Source organism: Sander vitreus, chromosome 5, assembly GCF_031162955.1.
Source record: "Sander vitreus isolate 19-12246 chromosome 5, sanVit1, whole genome shotgun sequence".
Classification (NCBI taxonomy): domain Eukaryota; kingdom Metazoa; phylum Chordata; class Actinopteri; order Perciformes; family Percidae; genus Sander; species Sander vitreus.
This window is the reverse complement of record NC_135859.1, coordinates 19,556,632-19,581,336: the sequence shown is the minus strand read 5'-3', so window position 1 is coordinate 19,581,336 and position 24,705 is coordinate 19,556,632. Positions and strand designations below refer to the sequence as shown.

The window sequence follows — 24,705 nt, the reverse complement described above, 5'->3', positions numbered from 1 at the left end:
CACAAAAGAGAGCAATAGCGTTCTGTGGTCTCATAACACGTAGAGTAATCTTAATGAATTGGAATCTAATAAATGTCCACCCTTCAGGAGATGGATCCAGGAGGTGCTATCTTTACTCCATCTAGAAAAGATTAGACATACACTGAAAGGTTCTTGTGACACATTCAATAGAGTGTGGACTCCCTTCATCGAATATGTGAAGGAGTTGAATCTCTAACAGCTCATGTTATCTAAGCGCCCTCTTTAGTCATCTGTCTGACTAGCCCATTGATATACCTCTGTAGAATTGGATCTTGTTTTATTTTATTTATTTACTTATTTATTTATTTTTTTATGTATGGGGAGGGAGAAGGGGAGGGCAACAATGTGGGACTGTGTCTCGAGTTTGTTTGTATATGTATGTATGCTCATTTCTGTATATTGAAAACGCCTCAAATAAAGTTATATATAATGTAAAACAGTCTAAAAAGCATAGATTAATACAAGATAAAATACTGAGCTTTGTCACCACTAAATACATTTTGATTCTTTATATTTCCAGCAAATTAAACAGAGAGCAAAGAAAATCTACTCTGGGTTCCCTCATACTCCCTCTGTATGCTGTGTGTGTGTCTATGTCTGAAAAATCACACTGCAGTGCATTTTATCTGTCCCCAGCTCAATTCAAAGGCTCAGCTGGATGCTTTTTTTTTTAAGATTATTTTATTTTCACAGGAGAGATGAAGACATGAAAGGGGAGAGAGAGGGGGAATGACATGCAGCAAAGGACCGCAGGTCGGAGATAAACCTGCGGCCGCTGCGTCGAGGAATAAACCTCTATATATGTGCGCCTGCTCTACCAACTGAGCTAACCCGGCCACGGCTCAGCTGGATTCTTGATGCCTTCTGTTTTCATAAATGTGCATGTGAGTGAATGTTTGTAATTTGGGTTAAATTGGGACCTGTTCACAAATGTGGACATTTTCCCTAATAAATCTTATTATGGCATCGCAAGAGCATGTGAATGTTATGGCTGTAGAGTCATCCTCAAATCAAAAGGAGATATGGGAATTGAGACTTCATGAGTGTCCACTGGATATGGACAGACAAGGACACCTCTGAGTGTTTGTCTTCTGCATAGTAATCAACATTGAAGCAATGAAAAGAGAAAACGGGGAAAGAAAAGAAGAATGGAAGAGGAAAACTCAACAGGCAGACTGCCGTTACCATAGCAACAGGCAAGCTACATTATACCGCAACTGTCAACATTCGAACATTTGTCTTTTTCTATAGGAGAGGGAGGAGTCGATGTCTTAACACAAGACATTAAGATATATCACACAAACAATAACATCAGTATTCACCTTCTAATACGCCCTCCGCCCCCCTCTTCCACCAACCAAAAGCCATTCTGAGGCACACTCATTGTCATGCAGTGAAGATATATAACAATATTATCTAGAGTAAGAGCTGCAACTGGCAAAAGTTCCATGACGAGGGCTTTATGTAACACAGCACATGAACTTATGCCAAAAAAGTATTTTTGGCCCATCTACTGTATGTTGTGTGAAAATGTAGATGACTGCATGCATTTGGTGTTTTCAGCATTGAAATGAAATGCAAGCAAACAAAGCTGCTGGGTTAAAAGTTCATTAGAAAGCAACACTGCTATATATATATATATATATATATATATATATATATATATATATATATATATATAGTTGTTTGCTATAAAGCTACTGCAGCCATTGAAGTGGAAACCTCTAGATCTGCAACGATCAGTCAATTAACGAATTTGTCGATAGACAAAAAATGTATCTGCAACTATTTTGATATACGAATAACAGGTTAAAGTCATTTTTTAAGCAAAAGTGCAAATCAGCAGATTAATCGATAATGATCAATAATCATCAATCGTTAGTTGCAGCCCTTGAAGCATCTAAAGTGGCATTACTAAACCTCATACTCTACTCTCCCTTTATTCTCACCCCTTTTTTTCTTATCCCAACCTGTCATAATTACATGATTCAAAACTATTGTAGAGTACTGTATACTGTATACTGATCCCTGCTCACCAGCTACTGTGCAGCAAGTACAAGGTGATGGGGGACATTATGACTACATATGTCTTTGTCCTATATTCAAGTGAATATATATATATATGTATATATATATATATACACACACACTAATGTTTCCAGTCTTTCTTCTCTCCCCAGCTCTCCTTCCATCTCCCCCTTTCCGTCTGTCTCTCTCCCTCTACACACCTACTGTGTGCACCCACAGAGAAATGGAAACTACTATTTAGCACATGGACTTTACTGCTGTAGCTTTGTTATTGAGGTATGTACGTTTACAAAGTAATAAACAGAGAATGAAATGCTTGCCATCAAAATCATCAAAATGTCATTCATCAAAGAGGTATGCGTGCAAGACTGTGTGTGTGCATGTGTGTACGGCAGATGTTTTGTGCAGCCTGTCAGACAGCCAGCAGTATCCTGCAGCTGATACTCTCTCTGGAGAGGCTGACTGACTGACAGGTGTGTGTGTGTGTGTGTGTGTGTGTGTGTGTGTGTGTGTGTGTGTGTGTGTGTGTGTGTGTGTGTGTGTGTGTGTGTGTGTGTGTGAGTGAGTGATGGGAGTAACGCCTTTACAGTAATGTATTCCTTTTTGCTGTAACGCAGTAATATAACGCATTACTAATAACATTTCAGTAATATTATACCCGTTACAGTCTCAGTAACGTGAGTTACTACGTATTTTAACCTGACATTTAGTGGTGTTTTGTTTTTTTAAGAATGACCAACACCACAAAACATTTCAGCACAGAAAAAAAAGTCTGTGAGTGTTATTTCCTGTTGCTGGAATATGATGGTTGAGATGACTGCAGGGACGGATACATTTGCGACATGGACATTATTTTCAGAAGTTATTTCACTCCGTTGAAGCGAGCTGCCATGTCACTATTCCCGTCGTCAGAGAACAGAACCAGAGACAGTAGGCTACGGACAACATCTGTGTCCCAACAGGTGACGGTACGTCAGCGCGGACAGCCGTGTGTCCGAGCTGCTGACGGATATAAACATCTCGGAAATTCATGTTTAGGCTTGCTACACGTAATATCATTACATTTTATCAGCAGTGGACAGTAACTATGCTGTACTTCAATACAATTGTAAGGTACTTATAATTGAATAATTTCATTTTCTCCTACTTTATACTTCTACTCAACCACAGTTCAAAGTCAAGTAGTAAATACAGTAAATACTAAATATTATGAATAAACTATGATGTATTAAAGTGGATGAAGACGAGATTTCAATGATCCCGTGGGGAAATTCACAAGCTACCTGCTAAGTCATAGCCTACTTCCGCTGTTATTTTGCTGAAAGTAAATCAAAAGTAACGCAAAAGTAGTGTTTAGCATTACAATTCGGAAACAGTAATATTGTAATGTAACTAATTACTCTCAAATGACAGTAACTAGTCATCTATAATGTATTACATTTTGGAAGTAACGTGCCCAACACTGGTGTGTGTGCGTGCGTGCATGCATGCGTGCACGTGTGTTTTTGTTTTCTTGTGTATGACTAGATGGGAGCTTGCTTTGCCTCCAGCAAATCAATGTCCCCTTGCGGGATTGTGGGACCTGAGACAGAAAGCGAAAGAGACTGAGAGAGAAAGAGCAAGCCCTGGGCAAACACATTTTGCTCTCTTTTCCCACTCCAATCTCAGCTTCAACACTCACAGACTACATTTTCCAGTAGGAAATTAACACGTCAGCAGCCTTGTGTTGAGAGTAAGAAACTTAGACCTGGCTCCAATATGTAACCTGCCCTAGTGTTTCCAGAGTCAAAAACATGTTTTAATGGCATGGATTCCCAACTCCATCGTTATTTATATAAAACAAAATGTAAAATTCACTTTGAAATCAAAAGAAAGAAGAGTCTGTCTAAGCCCCAAAGGTGTGATTTGTTATCGAACTGCAAGCGCTCTTTCCATCCAGTCAATTTCTGAGGTTACACTGCTGCTCTGCACTTCAGCTACAAAAAACACTCCCTTGCTGTGAAGAACACACACTTCTTCTCCCTATGCCCACTACATCGCATAACTGTCTCACTGTCAGTAGCACACACACTGTTAAAATTGTGAGATTTGTCTACAGTTTTGGAGGCTTGAGTCATCAATGTCAGTTGGTCTACCACGAATAGCACTTAGAGTCAGTTTCGTTAAAAATATGTCTAAAACTGACTGATCTTTTCAGAGCATCACCACAAAATAAGGTTAGGGCATTTGAAGCTACACAGCAAATACCCTATTCCCTCATCCATTTATGCATTCATTAATGTCATGCTCTGCTAAAAGGATACTATCGTGATGCATTGTCTCTGATTGGTGTTTCAACCAAACAGAAGAAAACCGGATTCAGACTGATTACATTTTAGCCTTACCCTTATATAAGAGAGGAATAATGCAAATGTGTGTGTGTGTGTGTGTGTGTGTGTGTGTGTGTGTGTGTGTGTGTGTGTGTGTGTGTGTGTGTGTGTGCGTGTGTGCATGTGTGCACATGCGTAGGTGCGTGCTTGCGGACATGAATGCTTCTCCATACTTATACCATCCTCCGTACTTTCAAGACAAGTGGGACATCAGTATGAATAAAACAACCAATTAACTGTCAGACAAAAACCTTGGATTAGTTGAAAAGGTTGATTCCCAACTTGGATGATACACTGACACTGTCTAGACAGAGAACATGTTTCTCTATTCAGCGCCAATTTCAAAGAGTGATAGAAGCGTGATAAAAACCCTCTTTAGAAATAAAGAAGCCAAGGCTGAGTCCAATGTCTCAATGGTATAGTATAGATCAACCTCTAACTCAACACCACTCACACAAGTTGACCTGCACTGTCTCTACAAACAAAGAAGCTCATAGCCAGCTTATTTAGGGGGAAGAGACAGATATATTTACTACATGGGTGCGAGCAGAAATAAAAAAAAATTCAACCAGTGAGGAGAAAGGGGATCACTGAAAGTATAATTACCCACTGCTTTGTCAGATACATCACCAGACGATACCAATGGTGATACAACCATTTCATTACACACTGGCTCCACAAAACCAAATATAAGCCTTATCCACAGATCTTTTTGCAGATGCGTGGGGCGTTTTTCGCATTTCTGTGTACCCAGCAAGACCTATCCTGATTCCTGAGCGTAAGAAGAAACAAGTGGCCAAATCAAATCAAATATGGAACCATCCTAAACAGAAACTCTAAGTGTTCTCTTTCAGCCGTTGGCTACTGGGAGTAAGAGGAGAACAGAAAGACAGCTTGCATATTCATTCAAAGAGAATTTATTTATTTATTTACCCTCTGTTTTTCTGTGCTAGTCTCTTCTCATCTCCAAGGGAGGGGAAGACATAAAACATGTTTCGCATTTACAGGGAACATTAAATATCAGCAATTCCTAGAATAGACAATAACACTCTCCCTCTCTCTCTTTGTCTCTCAAGTGGCAATGGAGTGTGCGGCGTAAAAAAAGCTCTGTTGTAGTGTAGACATACTATAGAGAGGATAAATGCCCCTGTGGACAAATTGGCATCAAAACAGGTTCTTGAGCCATGCATATGCTCCAATTGTATGTGATTGAATACTGTTTTAGGCCGGCCAATACCAGACAATTTTTCTCCTGTCTTTTTCTGTCCATGATTGTGACTCTATTATGTCTAGCCCATCTATACACAAATACACACACATCATCTTTTAACTATTTGTCTTAATTTGCTTTGTTTAAGAAAAATCTGCTCAAAATGTTCACATACTTACACTGACAGCACTGCATTGTTTGCACATTCTCCCTATAGCTTTATAGGGAGAGCATGCATCACAGTATATTAATACAAATATTCATACCTCTGATTGTTTTCCCTCCCTGGGATGCGATCTCCTGATGGGTCAATGGGGGAGGGGAGCAGGTTGAGACAGGAAGCCAGGGACTGGCTGGAGTCTTCTCTGGACACTGTGCACACACCCAAACACACATATAGTCATTATATCACATTGATTTTTTTAATCTCAGTTGACACCTAAAATGTGCCAAAGTACCTAACCTGACAACAACATATTTTACTCATCAAAAATAACACCTGTCTACTTACATCTCCTCCCAAATTAAATTAGAGCTATAAAACACCAGTCATGTCACAAGCGGCTAATTAAAATTCAGTAGCGATAGTATTGTCGTTATTTAAACCTATCAGTTGTTTAAAAAAAAAAGTATATACTTTTAATGGCACATTTGACAGAGCAGTGTGGAACAGAAACTGGTAGTGAAGTGAAGATTTGGCATTTCTTCATGTCTTTGTAAAGGTCCTGCTGTCTCTCTCTTTCTGTCCCTGTGGGAATCCACAGGGCATGAGTCACAGTTGGATTAAGAACACAGAGCCCTGCAGCTGAACACCGTTGGCCATACATTTATGTGAAACTGCTTGCTTTTTAATCAAGGCTTCAACAAGCCACCCGAGTGAGGTAAAAAAAAATAAGGAGTGCCAATGAGAGTGTGCAGGTGTGTGGATGTGCGGGATGGGGTGTGTGTCCAGTCATGTTTGTTTGACTTTCTGTATATATCTTCAAATGTACGCTGACATGTATCTGGTCTGTCTGTCTGTCTGAATAAATGTGTGCAGGTGCAAATTTCAGTGTGTGGAAGAACCTTACTCTCCCATCGCCAGCACAAAGTCTTAGTCCCTTGACTTTATGAGAACAATTCATCTAGCATTTAATTTCATGCTACAGTGTGTGTGGGTATGTTCAGTTCAAACCCACCATCCCTCCCAAAACTTTCTAACCCACATAAGCACAGGAAATTCAGTTTATAGAGGCTGAAGCTCCTGTTGTAATCTTTACTTCACAGTGCTGCTGAGCATTTTACTTATTTTACTACTTTATTTGACTGCAAATGTAATATTCTTAGAGTCCATCTGGGACTTAAATGTAGCCTAGAGAGAGATGATAGACTCTAACCTCACATTTATATATAGCTTGAGATCTGTTAGATAAGAGTCACATGAGACACATGAGAGTCAAGCTGAGGGTAAATGTAACCTGTCTCTATATTTACAGGTAAATGTAGCACAGAAATGAAAGGTGATCACATTTCAAGCTCATGTTAAACCAGTTGAGTCATTACATGCTCAGCCAAACACCAACTGTCTCAAGTGGATGTACTCTATACATTTTGTGTCTTTGCAGTTTGATGTTTGTTAATATGAAGCAAACATTTGCAAACTGAAAAATAATCAATGCTGACAGTATTTGCAAAAGGCTTGCAATTTTGCTCCATTACCATAATGCTCCTGTGAGAAATTATTAAATAAGAATAGTGCTTGCAAAACATTTTACATTTTTTCATTGTTTGTTTATCTTGTTTGTTTAGCGTCCCCTATCCCTTGCTGCTGCAACAGTGTGAATTTCACCGTCGTGGGACTAATAAAGGATTTTGAATCTTGAATCTTGAAATGCAATTAATCATTTCACTTTACTACTGTACGTCTAATCACAGTAAAATAGCAAATTCCTTCTTGAGACATGAATATGTTTGGAATTCACACATGAATTTGTAAAGAAAGAAAGAATTTGTGTTGTGGTTATAGCCACCCATCACACTCATTAAATATAATAGATTCCTTATGTGTTATATGAAAGGAGGTTGGGGTTACTGTGTTTGGCACTCTATGCTGCACGGCGGCAGAGCACAGGCAATAATTCTCCACTGACAGTCACCTGCCAACCATGAGGCATGTCAGGAGGAGTGTGACTAAAATGGCAAAAAAAACAAAGGAGATAAATCACTGTAAATGAGGCAGTTACATCAAAGTCGTGGCACATGTTAAAAGAACCAGGGATGGTACTGGTTTCATGTTTTAATGTGATGGAATAGAGTGAAGAGAAAGAGAGCGAGAGAGAGATAAAGCAAAAAGGGGGTTAAGAGAGGAAAAGCGAATAAGAGGGAAAAAAGAATCAGTGACGATGAAGAAATATGAACAGATGTTCTTGAATAGAGAGAGTGAAAGATAAAAGGCAAGAGTTTGTATGTGACAGATTTTCTCGAGCCCTTAGCTTCTTTCCATAGGAACAGCTACACAATGATTTTGGAGAATTGTTTTTTATTTAAAGGGGTGCTATGCAGTTTTGCTCACAGGTTTCTCTATAGAGCTCCCCCTACAGCTTCAGAATAGATATTTGGCAGCTCCTATGTTTACTTGTGTCTGACTCCTCGCTCGGTCAGTCGTCTCCTCTTTCTCTGTTCCTCCAACAATGCTTTCCTAGCTTTCTGCTTCTTTTTTACCGGCTCAGCCATGACGATAGTGTGAAAAACTCCATCGCTACCTTGTTAGCCGGTTCCTGAATGGGCGTACGTGTGCATTGCCGTGAAGTAATTCGTTACATCGCGAGACCTGATATCACGCGATACTTCCTGACTCTGAGGCTGGCGGCTCACCGGCCGCATGTTGCAAGGGTGGTTTTCCGCTCACAGGCGCTAGGGGGAAGCGAGACGACCACCATTCAACTCGAAAAAAGTCATATAACCATCCCAATGACTCCGAAACTGTTCAGTTAAGGTAAATTAAGCTAAAAAAATAAATAAAAACTGCATAGTTCCCCTTTAAGATAATAAGAATAGTACGAGACCTTGTTTTGACCCGGCTGTGGATAGTGGTGATCATGCATTTGATTTTAACCCTATACCAACAGTATTGTAGTAATTGTAAAGTGAGCAGTAATGCATAAATATGTAGACAGACACTTGCTTGATAGAGTTAAATGTGAAAACGTGAGCTGGTGTATCATCTGTAACTTCTATAGCCTGTCGTATGCTTCACCCACACACTTGCCATAAAGACTTCTGTGTAGAGATGCAGATCTTATGTAAAACATTATTTTAAAAATATATATATATATATTACCATGTCGATGTCGTTGATCATCAGAAAGGTCCAGGTCTAACATAAGATCATCTTCATCCAGCTCTGATGAACCCAGGTTGTTTAAAACATCCTGAAGAGAAAAAGCAAAACCCCAAAACCATTAAAAATATACATCTAACAAAATAATAATGATGTATTATTATATTCATAATAGCATGATTAATGTAGACTAATAGAGAAAGAAATACTGTAAAATGTAAATGTTGGTCTGAACTAGTTATTATAACCACACTAACAGTTTTTAGCTGGACACTTATACATATCCAACAGGTTTGGCAAACCCTGAGGGTGAAAGGCAAAAAAATACAAATTAAAAACAAGGATAAGATATGTCAACATTAAAGCAAACTATTTAATGTTTTTTTTATAAAAGCAATCCAGGTGGCTCAAAACATTCAGAAAAAAAAGATACCCAAACCAGAAAAGCGCTATATATGACAATGTTGTTTTTATTAGGGAATGGAATTTCTTTAGTCCCTCATCACTGCAGCCAAGCTCATGAAAACATATTGCTACTTCTGTTACATGGGCATAATTAGGGTTCTGTTTGAGAAAGCAATACATGTGCCAAATCAGGCTGTAGTTTTGTGTAACATCTGTCAGCATCCCCCATGCTTCACAAGCAAAAAATACCTGCTGAACAAGAAACACAATATTTCTCTCTTCTCTCTCCAGCCGATTACTTAGTCATTTTTATTAACAATCCAAACTTTCAAAAGCATTTGTCTCATGACATTAACTTGAATTTGTAGGCTCTAAAAATGTATCTAACAAAAAGTGCCATCCTAACACCAACAACATTTTTCCATCTACCTTAGAGAGAACTCCAGCAATAATAAGTCAAAACGCAACAAAAACCCATGTTCACAAACCTCCCTCCACCCTGGGTGGCCTTGAATTATCAACAATATCCCTAGAAATAGAAATCTTTAGATGTTACAAATTACAGATACGTTTTTTTCCCCCCAATCCCTTATCTATCAAATGAGCTACATCCCCCCCACTCATATAGTGTGTCATGAATCACGACTTAATGCCCACCATAAAATCTTCACTTGTAATCTTTCAGTAAATGCTCCGATGTTCTTGGTATTATTCTCAGATTATAATGATGCCAGATGCTACTTTTGGTTGAGTTGCATTTTAAAAGTCAATGCTGCCATCTGATGGCCATTGAAGAAAACCCCACTGCAGAACAGAAATTGTTGCTACCATAATAAAGAGTAGCAAATAAATTGATTAAAACACAACATAGCCTTGCATAAGATAGTGTGTTTTTGTAGCTACATATAAATAATTACAGCAGGGAACTAAATTGGTAAAAAAGGACTCGAGTATGTTCACTTAATAACACACACACACACACATATATATATCCACGTGAGGTAAATAATTCTCGACTGCCAACATGGGCTTCCCTGGTACCATACTCTCACAATCAGCAGGTTCTTTCCAATTACTCTGGACCTTCAAGGACATGGCAATACCAAGATCAATATAATATTATTTGCAGATAATTCTGCATATTTGATTTAAACAGCATACCATGTAGGTGCACTATAAGATCTTAGAAAATACTGGTAATAATGAGCACCACAACGTTGTTTTTTTGTTATCTCATACAGTACACTGAAACCTGATGCAGCAAAACTCAGCAGTTTGATAATCTCACAAAGCCAAAATAATTACTATTATTCAGTATGAGTAGTGATTGGACCTGGTTCTGAATACATTTTATTACCTGAAACAACCTTTTAGACAAGATTTTCAAAATGGAAATAAGTGGGTGAGGCTAACTACATTCTTCCAGAGGACTTTATATTAGTTGAAAGACGTCTGAACTTCTGTGCACTTAAAAAATGAAAAATGTAAACCAAAGCAAATATCAGGAGCCAGTCTCATGGAGTATCACAGATGCAGATGGATACGAAAATCCAATAACCAACTCTGTTGAGCTCTCATCACTGTTGTTTGGACATAAACAACCTTACAGCCACACTGTATGATCTCCTCCCATCGGAGTACAAAAGCCTCAATGCTCAGTGACATGCTTAACTATTCAACTACACCTCTGTCCATGTGTGTGTATGCGTGTGTGTATGCGTGTGTGTGTGTGTGTGTGTGTGTGTGTGTGTGTGTGTGTGTGTGTGTGTGTGTGTGTGTGTGTGTGTGTGTGTGTGTGTGTGTTAGTGAGAGAGAAAGAGAGAGGTAGAGTGTGAGTTGTAAAAAAGAAAAAGAAAAAAACAGCGAGCGTGTCTGGCTATCAGTGTGTGGTCGTACCTACATGAAGCCACTGTGGACTTTGTAATGTATGAATGTGTAACACTATATTACTGTTTTTTTTTTAAATGGATGCTGAGCGCAGTTAACATCAGAAAAAGACCAGAATGCATTTCAGCGTAATGCAATTGAACAGAAGAACTCATTTCAGGCATTACAGGTAATTGCTAAAGGTATTGGAAAAGAAATGAAGACCCATACCGTGTGATACTACTGCACACAGACTTCATTTGAAGCTAAATTACCCATTTTAATGTGCCCCTCTAACCACAGAAATGTATTAATATAATTTTACAACCCAGAGATGTCACCTTTTTACCTCGCTTATGTGATTTGAGTGAGTATAATTCCTGAGTTAATAGAGATAATATCAGATTCAGCTCTCATTAACAGATGGCTCCATCTTTTAACTGCCAAGCAGAATGACATTCAAAACAGGGATAAGAGGAAGCAAGAGGTTCTTTCTGTCCATTAAAATCCACTGGTTGCTGTTCACACTGTGTGGAAATCACAAATACAGTCTATGAAAATTACATTTTATTCAGTGCTCCGGGGTGATAAATGCATTAAGATCAAATGAGAGAGATTTGGCTTTGCAGCCAGGTATTATGGCTTCGAGCAATGGAAAATATACAGAGTAACAAATGACTTTCATTCTGTCTGACACTTCACAGCCAGTTGTGTTTACAATGTGCCTGAGGGATCAAAGGATTGAATGTCCAGTCAAATCGGAAATCTGTTTGTTGAATGAAAAGAAACAGATTTTTACCCATACTGTCTAACTTACATCACCTGACATTTATTTTTTTTATAAATTATCTACTCCCATCAATACAGAATAATCACTCATCACAAAGCAAAACAAATATACATTTCATATTCAACAAGCAATGCCATTTAAAATGTAAGAGAGACAAATACTTAATCCCTGTGCGTTATACTGTGGACTCTGTTGGCAACAGAATCCATATTTTCATCATGGCCATACATTTGAGGTACATATTTTTATTCATGATTCCTCTCACGTATTGTAAAGTCTGGAAACTGTATGAGAATATGTTGTGACTGAGACGGTTTAGGCAGAAAACATGACGACAGTCATAACTTAAGAGTGAGATATCCACATTTCCTAAATCTGCGATATATATTCTGGACGTGAAAGGATTTCTAGAAGATTAAGTACTTAACAAGGACATATTGGAATGCATCTGCATGTCTATTGACCTTTTTATACAGCAGACATGTTGACATATAGCAGAAAAGCACATGTGTAATTACAAACATGAAACAACTTTACACAATTTGATTGCTCTAGTTTCCAGGTCCTGGTATTCAGAAGATGACGGGGGGCGCTGGAAGCAATATTTTGGAAAGGGGGGCGTTGAGGTGCCCTTGGGGGGGCGTTTGTTTGAAAGCTAGTTTAAACCAAATATTCACAATAACAATACATGTTTACACTTTAAACTACTAAAAAACAGTGGTCTGCAAAATGAAAACCTGCCAGTTCACGGCACTGCGACTGGACGAGACGGATTTCATAACTCTTCTGTGCTTCTGTCAGCTTTGTTTAGCGCAGCTCCATGCTGCCTTCATGAAATACATTACTTTATAAAGTAAAATATTATATAAAATTTGTGCTCACCACACGAAAATAACGATAATATGGTAACTATTATTATTATTATGATTATGATTATTATTATTCATCAATCACTGCTTTCGGAGCTCTACTGTGTGACCAGTTATTAACAAACCTAGCCTCAGAGAAAATGATTTGAAATTTGATTTAATTTTATATGTGTATGATAATTGTTACTGCTTTTATATGATGTCTTTGGGCAAAGTGAGCATTCAATACCTATATTAAATATCTTCAGTGTTTTTCATTTCAAACCCCAACCATGTGGTTGTGGTAATTACAAATTCTGTCTGAAAGAGGAAGTGAATCCTTATCTGTTCTATGATTAATACAAGTGTCACTTGTGATATCTAGCCTTTACAAGGCATAAACTAGACTGGAAGAGACAGCCTATGTCACAACACACAAGCAAGCTGCCAAGCAACTGTTGATGTGCATAGTAACAGTCAAACTAAAGTGGATTGCAGTTGAACTATTCTGCCATATATGCCAATCAAACTACAAGCAAAAGTGCATAATTCAACATTGTTTCTCTGAGATAAGAGAGAATGCCTAAAGTTGTTCTTTTTTGTCAACTGGAATTAAATGTAATCACTGTCGGCCTGCACAAATATTATCACAGCTGTCATTGAGGAACCAACAGTGTATATGCCGGTGAAATAAATATCTCGCACATCCTAAAGGGATATCAAAATAACAATAACAACTGGAATGAGAACACCAAACAGCTCAAGCAAACACTGCCTTGCTTTGCTTCACAGAGGCACCTCACAGTTTATCTCTGTGAATTCAACCAATTAGTCATTTGTCACCGCAAACCAAATCTTTATTTGCCTTATGATAATTATATTCTATCTGGTGCTGTAATGAAACAGCAAAAATAAAGCAAATACACCTAGCATGCTGTTTAGTTTGGTGTGCTTTAGTCTGTCTGTGTTTTGCCCTGAACTGGTGCAATGTCCCACAGGCCTCCTTCACACAGAAACACCACAGTCAGCCACATTGCATGTTGTATATGTTTAAAGGGGTGATAGAATGATTATATAGGGTATTTCACACTGTTCCTTAAGGTCTCCTAATAGGGTATGTAACATTGGTGGGGCTGAAAATTGCCCGAATGCTATTTTATTAGGCCCTTAACTACCCTGTGAATATGGCTCTATTTGGAACAAGAGCTTTTCTTCCAAATATGGTATGCTCATGAATATTTAGATGAGCTGTGTGCTGATTGGTTTGAGCGAACCCCATAGAAACACATTGGAGACGAGATAGCAGGTCTCATATTTCAGACACTGCAAAGGTATATGTTGTTTGTCGGGCTATTTCGTTTTTAAATTCACTTCTGAGACTTTTTTATACGAGAAATCAACTATATAAAGCTCAAATATGGGCTGTTTTACGAAAATTGATGGCTAATTGCAAATTTGGTAAGACGTGTCGGACTTTAGGAGCTCCACACAGTGTGACGAGAAAACGGCAACCTCCATACCCAGTGAAAGTCACCGTTTCTCAGCTACTGGACTACTGGGGCTCAGGGCGCCGCGGAGCTCCGCTGGCTGGCTGCCAGCTGACGGCATAACTAGAGTATATTTAGTTTGAATTTCGTCACGCCACTTATATAACATATACCCCAAGGTCTTATAAAGCTAACTATGGTGTCCGATTTCAATTTAATGCATTTTTGTGAACATTAGGGATTTCGTTAGCTGCTACTGTCCCTTCAATCCTATGAATCGCGGCTAGCTGCAGGCCCTGGAGCTCCATCAGGGCCTCGGCATTTTGTAGTCCAGTAACCCAGAACCGGTGACTTTGCGCGGGTATGGAGCACCGCGGGCTTCCCTTCATGACGGAGATCCAGCTAGCTCACAGCTCCTGCTGAACTGCGACACACAGTCGAACAAAATTTGCAATTAGCCATTCATTTTCGGAAAACGGCCCATATTTGACCTCTACATAGTTGATTTCTCGCATAAAAAAGCCTCAGAAGTGAATTTAGTAATTAAATAGCAGACCTCTGGAGATCTGCATGACCTAGCTACATTCAGAAGACTAAACTGACCTCAGGTCAGTGGTGTAGCCTATGCAAATGTTGGGGCATGACAATGACTAGGATTTGGGATGCTTACGTCAGCTTCCAGCTTTGTTGAGATTCGCCCGTTTTCAGCGGCAGTTTCAAAATGTGAGATTTGCAGAGGATAGGGGTATCAATGGGATTTTGAGCTTCTATGTTATGTCCTATTTACCCACCGAACTGTCGTTATTCAACTATGACAAGGTAAAATCGGTTTTGCATTCTATCACCCCTTTAAACAATGAGCGGACATTTTCTATTCCTTTTATTCATACCCTCAGCGGATTTAGTTATTTACTTAGAAGAAGCCGTCTCAGGTATGTAGGCCCAGACTTTTTCATAAGCTTTATAAATGCCCTCTGCTAACCAACAAACTTGTATCAAACTAAAAGAAAGAGGAGAAGTGGTGGTACATAATTGAATATACACTCCAAGGCTCCTGCTCTTTCTGCACAACTTAGGCCCCTGAAGGGCCCTTTATAGAACGGAGGAAGGAAAGGAAGAGATAAGACCACATTTGGTAAAGTGTTTGCCTTCTGTAGCAGTCAGAAGCAAATGCAGTCTGTAAAGTACATACCAATGTGTTGTGTATATCCCTGTCCTTTTTAATCTCTTAGTAAAAGCCTATAGTCCCTGGTAAAATAAATGGGATTGACTTAAACTAGCTTTCCTCCCACAGAGCTTCCTCGTGTGTGTTAACCCATACACAATAATAGCTATAGCCTTTCCCTAGAAACAAATGTGGATATAGCTACAGCATGCATCAACAAAGACGTGTGCAATGTTTGTAAGACAAACAAAGCTAAAAAACTGCTTAAATCATACATATGACTGAAGTTTTTCAAAGTACTTTATCCATTTTCACTCGCACGGAACATAATTTCTGGGCTTTGCCTTGAATAGCTTTAAATGTAAGAAACCAGCCTTTTGTGCCGTTTCAAATTCCAGAATTCCAGAACCATGACTTCTGTGTACCGTTCCACCCCTAGTACACACATACAGTAGGGAAGAGCCGGGACAGTTGAAACACTTTTTAATTAAACGTAATTTACAAAGCGATCATATTGCACTGAAAGCTAATATTTTGTCACTAGCAACCTACACCTGTCATCTGTCAAATACAGTTGCATTTTCAGCTTTGAACAAAACCGTTCAGGAATTATTACAGCAAAAGTGGGACGTGCGTAATGTTTCATTCGTCCCTCCTGGCCGGGACAATTGAAACAGCATGGGGGGACGGATGAAACATACAGTTTAAGCCATTTAAACTTCCCACAACTTCAATATTTTACTACATATCATGAATGGTACTCCCAAAAGGTGTTATTTTAGATCGATTGTTGCTGGGCTATACGTCTTCGTGAATGTCTGTTAACAACTAATTGCCGTCATCATGAAGCGGTTAATGAAATATCATGCACTGTGGATGATTCTGCCATTTTTATAGCTAGAACAGTAAGTTTTCCCAACATATCATGTTTCTATTGTGGAAAATGTCGTTTCACTAGGTTTTTACGTGGGTTAGGGCACTGCACATCCAAATAAGTGTAAGTGTAATCCTTAACGACCCACAGCCCGTCAGTCTCAATAGGATAACATGGGAAAACTCGACCCCCTACCTGGTGGGCTCAAATATATTTTCATCTTTCTAAAACTGCTTTTCCATGTCTCACCTCCATACATTATTGTATAAAACACAGATATTTGTGCATTTACTTAAAATACATGGAGTTACAGCCAGGTCAGGATGGTTGAAACAGCTGTTTCAATCGTCCCGATATAGATATATGCCATTATAGCTTGTTTTGCTTTCCATGTAAACAAGCATGCAATATGAAAGTCTGGGATTGTGGAGAACACTAAATGGTCTACTGAATAAGCATGTAGTCGAACCTTTAAATGAAAAACACTCATTAATAATCGAAAAAATGCACACACTTGTTTGGGCTTGCGAGCCGGCCAAAGAGCAGTAGGCTAACGTTATGTTTTGAGTGGATGGCGAGCTTGAGATGCCGAAATGGATGCCAATAAGATTCTGAATGGAAAGTTTACTTTAAAAAAGTTGCCAAATGGTTCCATTGACAAGACCAAAGTGATCTGTGTGTTTTGTGGTTGTGAACTGAGCTATCATCGCAGCACGTCCAGTCTGAAATACCACTTGATGGCCAAGCACACAGCTGATGCGAATTCTCCGCCCCCTCGTCAAAGCCAGGCGACAAAAGCACAAAGCAAGCCGATCCACTTTTCCATGTTGATAAGAGCATTAAAATGAGAAAAAGTAATTGGACAAAAAGAAATCTAGGGACATTTAGAATAGATAAAAATATGCGATTAATTGCGAGTTAACTATGACATTAATGCGATTAATATTTTAATCGTTTGACAGCACTAATTTTTATGCTTAATTTGAGCTGTTGAATATTACGACGAGTGACACATTAACATTATGCCAGTTTGTTATGGCAAAGTCAATACAGCACTGTGGATCACTATTACATGTGTGACATTTCTCACTTAGCTCCATTTGGATCCAATTAAACAACTTGTACATCTCAAAATGAGTTCAAGAGAAGTCCGTTTCTGAGATTACCCAGATCCTCAATCACCAACATACCATATTTTGTCCTCACTCTAAATGTAAACAGGCACTATTAATGAAAGTAAAATAAAAATCAGTATTTTTGTGCATCAAAGCTGCAAAGTAGAGTCAAGTGCCTTGCACCTGGTTTTGCCCAGGGTGTGCTGGAACACTTTTGTTTTTTTTTATTGCCAGAGGCATGGGTAAGATTAGAAAGGATCTCCTATCATCACCAGTATATTATAAGGGAGTGTGTAGCAGCTGGGTACAAATGTTTTCATCCACAGGGCTCTTCCTGTAATGATGCACTGACAATTTGGTAATCCAGTGGTGGGTTTTCCAGTTCCTGGATATGCAGAGTTGTATGTGTGAGTACAAAGCTAAACAAATAAACAGCTAAGGGCACAGATTGTGGATGAAGTTGGATTCAAGTTTGTGGACATATTAAATATCTGTGTGTGATTTTACACAATGCCCACATCTAGTTACTGTATAAATACCACTATGTAGGGCATTATTTCACACCTTCACAGCTCTGTCTTAAACACATTCATAATTTCTAGTGTATTTTAATTTTCTGTATTAAATCTGGGGCAATGTGCCCTGTAACTTAATTCCTATTTGGTTTATTTCTACTATAATTGATTTTATTTTACTCCTATTGTGTTTTGAAATGTTGTTATGGTGCATTTCTTTGGATATATGTGTGTGTGTGTGTGTGTGTGTGTGTGTGTGTGTGTGTGTGTGTGTGTGTGTGTGTGTGTGTGTGTTAACTGATAAAATCATTACAGACACAGCTCGAGACCTACCAGACTTCCCAGTTTGGATGACGAGGAGTTGTTTCTGTGTTTGAGCAGACCACATCCCTCCATGCCTGGGGCATCTCTGTGGTTTCCATGGATACGAGGCCCACCAGCCCCCTCAGATGAAGAGCGAAGACGCTTTTCCATCCGCATCACCTCATGATAGGGGCTGACGCTGCTACACAGAGAGGCTGGAGGAAAGAAACAAGTCACGAGAGGAAGAAAGTCAGACAAATGAATTAAGGTGAAACAGTCATGACATTGATTTCACAAGCAGAGACATAATCATTTTATAATATATTTCCAATGGTAGCAGTCAGCCACATTTCCTGTAGGAAATTAGGTTATTTTCATAAAACTTAATGACAAAGCAGCTCTAACTCATTCAGTATTTTAAATTAAGTTAAATCTTCCCTTTCTGAAGCACTCCAGCAATATTGCTTTTTGGTCAGATGGTATTTATGTAATTTTTTGTAATTTCAATTTCAAATGATCTGAGTACCTACACCAAACTTGCTGTGTGACAAAACTAATAAAACTAGAGATTGAATGTGATATTTCAGGGGAAATACTCTTTAGTCAGATAAAGAGATTGCTATTATTACACTATTTTGATCTACTAATAGAAAGATGTGAAAACAGACAGACAATGCCAAATCCTCTTATTGAGAGAAAGGTTAAAAACACATTTGTTTTTGTTTTAAACAGCACTTCATGAAACCCATTTTCACACACACTTGCACACAACCACATACACACATAGTTTCCCCTATGTGTATGTCTTCTTTGTTGTATTTGTTCTTGTGAACCCATTCTGAAAAAATGAGATATATGGGTATTTGCAGTTTTCTGAGCTTCGCACTGAGCAACAACACACTGAAGAAGCCACATGATTACCATCATGTCTCCTTGTATCTCCAACCATTTTACTACAGGCTCAGACCATTTCAACAAGAAAGGAAAATCAGACACATACCAGAAGCCTGTAACACTGTTTGCATAAATTAATATAGTCAAATTCTGTTTTTGTGGCTCTGTTATCACTGTAGTTCCCACTGCCTGGAAGCAAAACATGGACACCCAGGACAGTGTGTGTGTGTGTGTGTGTGTGTGTGTGTGTGTGTGTGTGTGTGTGTGTGTGTGTGTGTGTGTGTGTGTGTGTGTGTGTGTGTGCCACAATAGTCCATTGATACCACACTATGCTGGCAAATGATCCTACAATCTTGACTTTAAACTTTAAAATGCATAACCGCATAAATTGTACAATTACATTAGCCACAGCTACAGTTCTTCCAGAGTTTCTCATATAACAGAATAATGACAGTGTGTCAAACTGAGCATATATATCATATTAATGCCATCAGTTTTAACTGCAAGCAGAGAATTAATAAAGTGACATTTCAGTACTGGCAAAATGCAATTATGAGTTGCAGCAACTAAACTCTGATTCCTAATCACATGGTTAGTTAGTTCAAGAGAAACCCTAAATTTGCCAACATTCCTTATGAGTTTAAGTTATTTATCTCTTTTCCTGAAAGGGTAATTAACTCGGCCAGAAATCCATGTTTGTCAGTGTCTGATCAAAGTTTGACATGAGGTAAACAATTGTAACAACATAATGGGCTGCAGATTTACGGCGAAATTATTCATTTTTGTTTTACGGGAGAAGCCTGGGCTACAAAACTTCCTCTGAAATATGTCACAGCAGCTGAAGAAGTGAGAACGATAGTAACAAATCATCTTTGGTTAAGGAATAAATTGTCAGTATGACACACGCTGTTTCACTACCGTCACCAATAACTGGCATTGATTTATGAGGGCATCTAGGAGTGACAGCTACAAGAGTTTCAAATCCGTTTTCAAGCTGTACAATTTCTTGTAATATTTGGAAACATTCTCAACTTTTATCAGAACTTTGATTTACCAAAGAATTTGGAAGTTGGCGAAAAAATGATGTCTTCCATACTAGTCATCTAGTAGTTTTAAATTACCAGGTGGAAACAAGCTGAGCAAGACATGAGTATAAGATAAGAAGAAATATAATACTTTTGATTATGATTAGCCTCCACTTACCAGTTTCCTGGGGGAAGCTCTTTGAGAGGCTTGGTAATCAACTCTCAAAGACTACGCTGTTCACACTTGTTCAGTCAAACATAATGAAGTAATAAAACCAAACAACACTGAAGGAGCAGGAGCAAGGCATCACTTATGCATATTAATATGTATGTATATACATATACACATATTAACATGCCATCTGTTCGTCTTTACACTGCCAAATTATTATGGCAAATTGAGCGTGAGTGTGTAATAGGCCTGCACGATTAATCGTTATGAAATCGCGATCTCGATTCACTTCGATTCTCATTTAATTTTACGAGCCGACTGCATCACAAACGCTACTACTTTCTTCAGTGAGTTTTAAACATAGACTGTATAAAAAAGGTTTTAAAGTGCTCCCAAGCGCTGCAATGCTCTCCTTTCTCTTCATGGTAGCCTCTATGTTTACAGCCTTGTGGTGATGCACAATGTGCTATAGGTGCCAAAACAAAATCTAAGTTTGGTACTGCCAATTTGTTTTGTTTTGTCATGGTTCATGTGTGCAATAAACATTACACTTTGTGAGAAAAAAATCGTGGCAGACAATCGTGATATCAGTTCTAAGCTAAAAAAATCGTGATTCATATTTTTCCCCGAATCGTGCAGGCCTAGTGTGTAAGTTAGAAAGCAAGAAAAGCAAAAGCGTGATTGGGATAAAGAGCATATGGCTACATCGATGTCACCAAAAAAAAGCAAGCAACAGGCTACATATACAGCAAATGCTGTATATATGCCCGCACACATCATCACTGCATAGCAAGAAGTCAAAGAAACAATTTCATGGAGCCGTCATTACAAAAGAATGTCAAACAAGTGTGGAAGCCAGGTTTGTGTCCATCTGTGTGTCTCAGTTATCATGAGGGATCAACTCGGGCCTGTAACTCCCATTGTACAATCGTGATTGATATTTGTGTGTGTGTGTGTGTGTGTGTGTGTGTGTGTGTGTGTGTGTGTGTGTGTGTGTGTGTGTGTAAATCTACCTAAGTGTTTGCATGAGTTTCATACCTGCATGTGGTTTCCTCAAGTGAGAGGACCTTGGCTCGTGGCAGCCACAGAAACTTCCTCTTTCTTGAATAGAGCGTATGTTTCTTGCCCTTCTTTCCGATTGCTCTGGGTTGGAGTGACAACCCTCGCTGCGTACCACACATGCCTCACTCTCACTTGTGGTCTCTGTTAGGTAACCTGCCTTCCTCTCCTCCACCAACTCCTTCTCCTCTGCTGACAACTCATCCCTCGCTTCCTTTCTCTCCTCCAACCTCTCCTTCCTCTCTTCCAAGGACTGTTCCTGCAGAGGTAGGCAGGGAACTGCTGTTTCAGGCTCTGAGAGGGAAATGGCAGTCTCATAATCTGTGTTGTTTGCTGTGCTGGTGTCAGGGAGTAAAGGTTTCTCTGCGCTGGACTGGGCTGGAGTGAAGAAAACCTGAGAAGAGGACTGAATATGTGTAAAAAACAGAACATGCATCAAGGGCATTTTAAAATGTTACAAATGCAAGAACAGTTATGAACTCCAATGATGCGAAAAACCTGACAGTTTACAGAGAGGAAACCCCACTTTAGAATGCATTTAGTAGGCAGATATTTGTGTCCTCAGGTAGAGATGGCGATACCATTTTTTGCTTCCCGATACTGATTCTGATACCTGAACTTGCGTATCGGCCGATACCGAGTACCGATCCGATACCAGTGTGTCATATATTTGATTATGTTTTAACAACTGTATACTACTATCCCTGTAAGGATGTGATATTATTTCTATCATTGTTATCAGTCTGGCTCAGGTTAAACTCTTTGTGAAACATGAACAAACACAAACAATGAATAACCAGCGTTTAGGCAGTATCGGAGCCGATCCTCAGGCAACAAAGTGTGCATGGTTAGATAGCACAGTCATACAGCATTTACTCTTCAATGGACTAAGTGCAGAGCTTTGCCTTGCAGCTGTTATACTTTTCTTTCTGGAGTTCCCTCCTCTGCTAGGAAATTAAATAGAATAAATTCTTTGATGAAGGAAAAGTTCTGCACACAATGGTGTGAAATGTGGAGGGCAGTTTTCAGACATTTTTAATGCATTAGCTCTTTTGATTAAAGGACTTTTCATGCCTGGTGCTCAATTTTTATGCCACATTTCACAGATTCCACACAGTGGTCATAAATATTCCTCCTTTATGGTTTTTTGTTCTTGACATCCAGTGGTTGTATTGTCTATTCCTGAAGCACTAATAGTGCAATCTTTTTAAACATAAAAATACTGTTTACGAGCAGAAAGATTTATTGTTCCGATAATTTAGCATGCTTGTCAAAATGTTGTATTTTTTTTATGAAATGCTGTGGCATTACGATTACAAGCAACTTTTGACATGGAGCATACTGTTTGTCTATACTGATTAACCCACTTGACTCCATTTCAGAGAGAGAGAAAAGAGCGTAAAACGAGCATACTACCTGGGAGTTAGAGACAGCCACGCTGAAGTTCTCCGGAGCAGGTGGGGGTTCAGGTGGAGCTGTGTCAACAGCCGGCCCAGGCACAGAGGCAGATTCTGGGGCTAAACCAGATCCGGGGCTGGGAGCTGGCAGAGCATCCACCTCGGACACAGAATCCTCCGTGATGGGGACGAACTCTGAAGGGGTGATGGCTGTGGTTTGGTCCTCTGATATCATCGGGGACTGGAGTGAGCTCTCCCCTCCAGCACCAAGCAGCTCCCCTGGCCATGACCCCGGGGTGAGCCCTCCTGCCCCTGGAGTGATGGTGGTGGAGCTTGGAGGTTCCAGATTTACTTCTGGAGGTCTGTGATGATCGGAGGTCCGGGAGAAGCGGTGGTGAGCTGAGAAAGATTTGGGCAGCAGCTGTTTCTTCCGTGACGACCGTTTGTTATTACTGCCACCACTGTAGTCATCGAGGAACCCAGAGTCATCGCCCTCATTGGCCCCTGAGCCACTGATACAGTTAATGAATACGTTTCGATTGGCTGTGGAGGAGGAGGAGGACACTTTTTCCAAATCCTCGGTCTGAGAGCGTGGGATTTTCTTTTGCTTGTGGCTGCCAAACCCAAATGAGTGGCGTGACTTGGGGCGTCCACCACCTTCACTGAACCCTGTTGACAATGACGTTGTTATCGCCTGCTGGTTATTTCCGTTTGTGTCAGTGCTCTGTGTCAGCGGGGGTGTGAGGTTTAGGTTGATAGGCTGGACACGTGGAACACTATTCCGTTTAGCTGAGAAATTGAGAGATGGAGTTCGGAAAAGGCTCCGGCGTTTCCCGGTACTGCCAGAACTGGAGTTGGTGCTGGAGGGCGAAGAGGTGTGGACGCCATTGCCCTGTCCCCCTGAAGACGGAGAGGAGGGGAGAGACTCCTGCCTCTTACTGCTGCTGCGGCGGAAGATTGGCAGGCGGGAAACAAGTGTAGAGCGGCGAGAGCCTGATTCACCCATCTAGAAGCTAAGGCAGTAGGGCACTCTGAGGGAACAACAAAACACAAAAACCTTTCAACGGATACAACAAGCATCAACATACGTAGATTCACATTCAACATGAACCCAGACAAAAAGATTAGCTTAGATGTTTTTAATTTGTTGCTGGGAAGTGATGCGGCACTCAATAATCGTGACATTCTCAACTTTGGACATGCAATACGCTTTCTAATGTGGCAGGTCAAAAATCTCAAACAACTAAATGATTGCTGTTCATTGATAACCTTCTAATAATAAAAAAAAAATAATAATAATAATAATAATAATACAGTGCTTCAGTGTACAGACTGTTTGTGGTGAGAAATCTCACATTATCAGATCACATTTCCCATGCTGAATGAGTCAAAACAAGTTGCTGCTGCAGATGCTTCTGACAGAAAAAATCATTGTCAACTATTTTGATAATCAATTGATCGATAAAGTACTTTTTCATGCAAAACTAACAGAAAAAGCTGTTTTTAGCCTCTCAAATATGGAGGTTTCCTGCTCTTTTCTTTTTTTATATCATATTCAACTCAATATGGGTTTTAGATTTAAAGACATCACCTTGGACTTTGAGAAACTTGGATGGATTAATCGACAATATATATATATATATATATATATATATATATATATATATATATATATGATAGAACCTGTATGGAAATTCTCTCTCTCTCTCTCTCTCTCACACACACACACACACACACACACACACACACACACACACACACACACACACACACACACACACACACACACACACACACACACACACACACACACACACACACACACGTTCTGGTGGTTGATTAA

General features: G+C 39.4%; 1 protein-coding gene across 6 annotated transcripts in view; it reads right to left on the bottom strand.

The window, feature by feature from the left end:
* The window catches only part of ccser1 (coiled-coil serine-rich protein 1), a 137,206-nt gene that overhangs the window by 106,451 nt on the left and 6,050 nt on the right, over positions 1 to 24,705 (bottom strand). For 5 of the 6 annotated variants that reach the window (XM_078250902.1, XM_078250905.1, XM_078250907.1 and 2 more), the window contains exons 2-6: positions 22,882 to 23,893; positions 21,445 to 21,871; positions 18,346 to 18,530; positions 8,948 to 9,038; positions 5,895 to 6,000 (exon numbers count right to left, since the gene is read on the bottom strand). In XM_078250902.1, the coding sequence (XP_078107028.1) occupies positions 5,895 to 6,000; positions 8,948 to 9,038; positions 18,346 to 18,530; positions 21,445 to 21,871; positions 22,882 to 23,868 (1,796 nt within the window). In that variant the 5' untranslated portion in view covers positions 23,869 to 23,893. The remainder of the gene's footprint in view (positions 1 to 5,894; positions 6,001 to 8,947; positions 9,039 to 18,345; positions 18,531 to 21,444; positions 21,872 to 22,881; positions 23,894 to 24,705) is intronic. The other variant, XM_078250903.1, reaches the window with a different exon arrangement.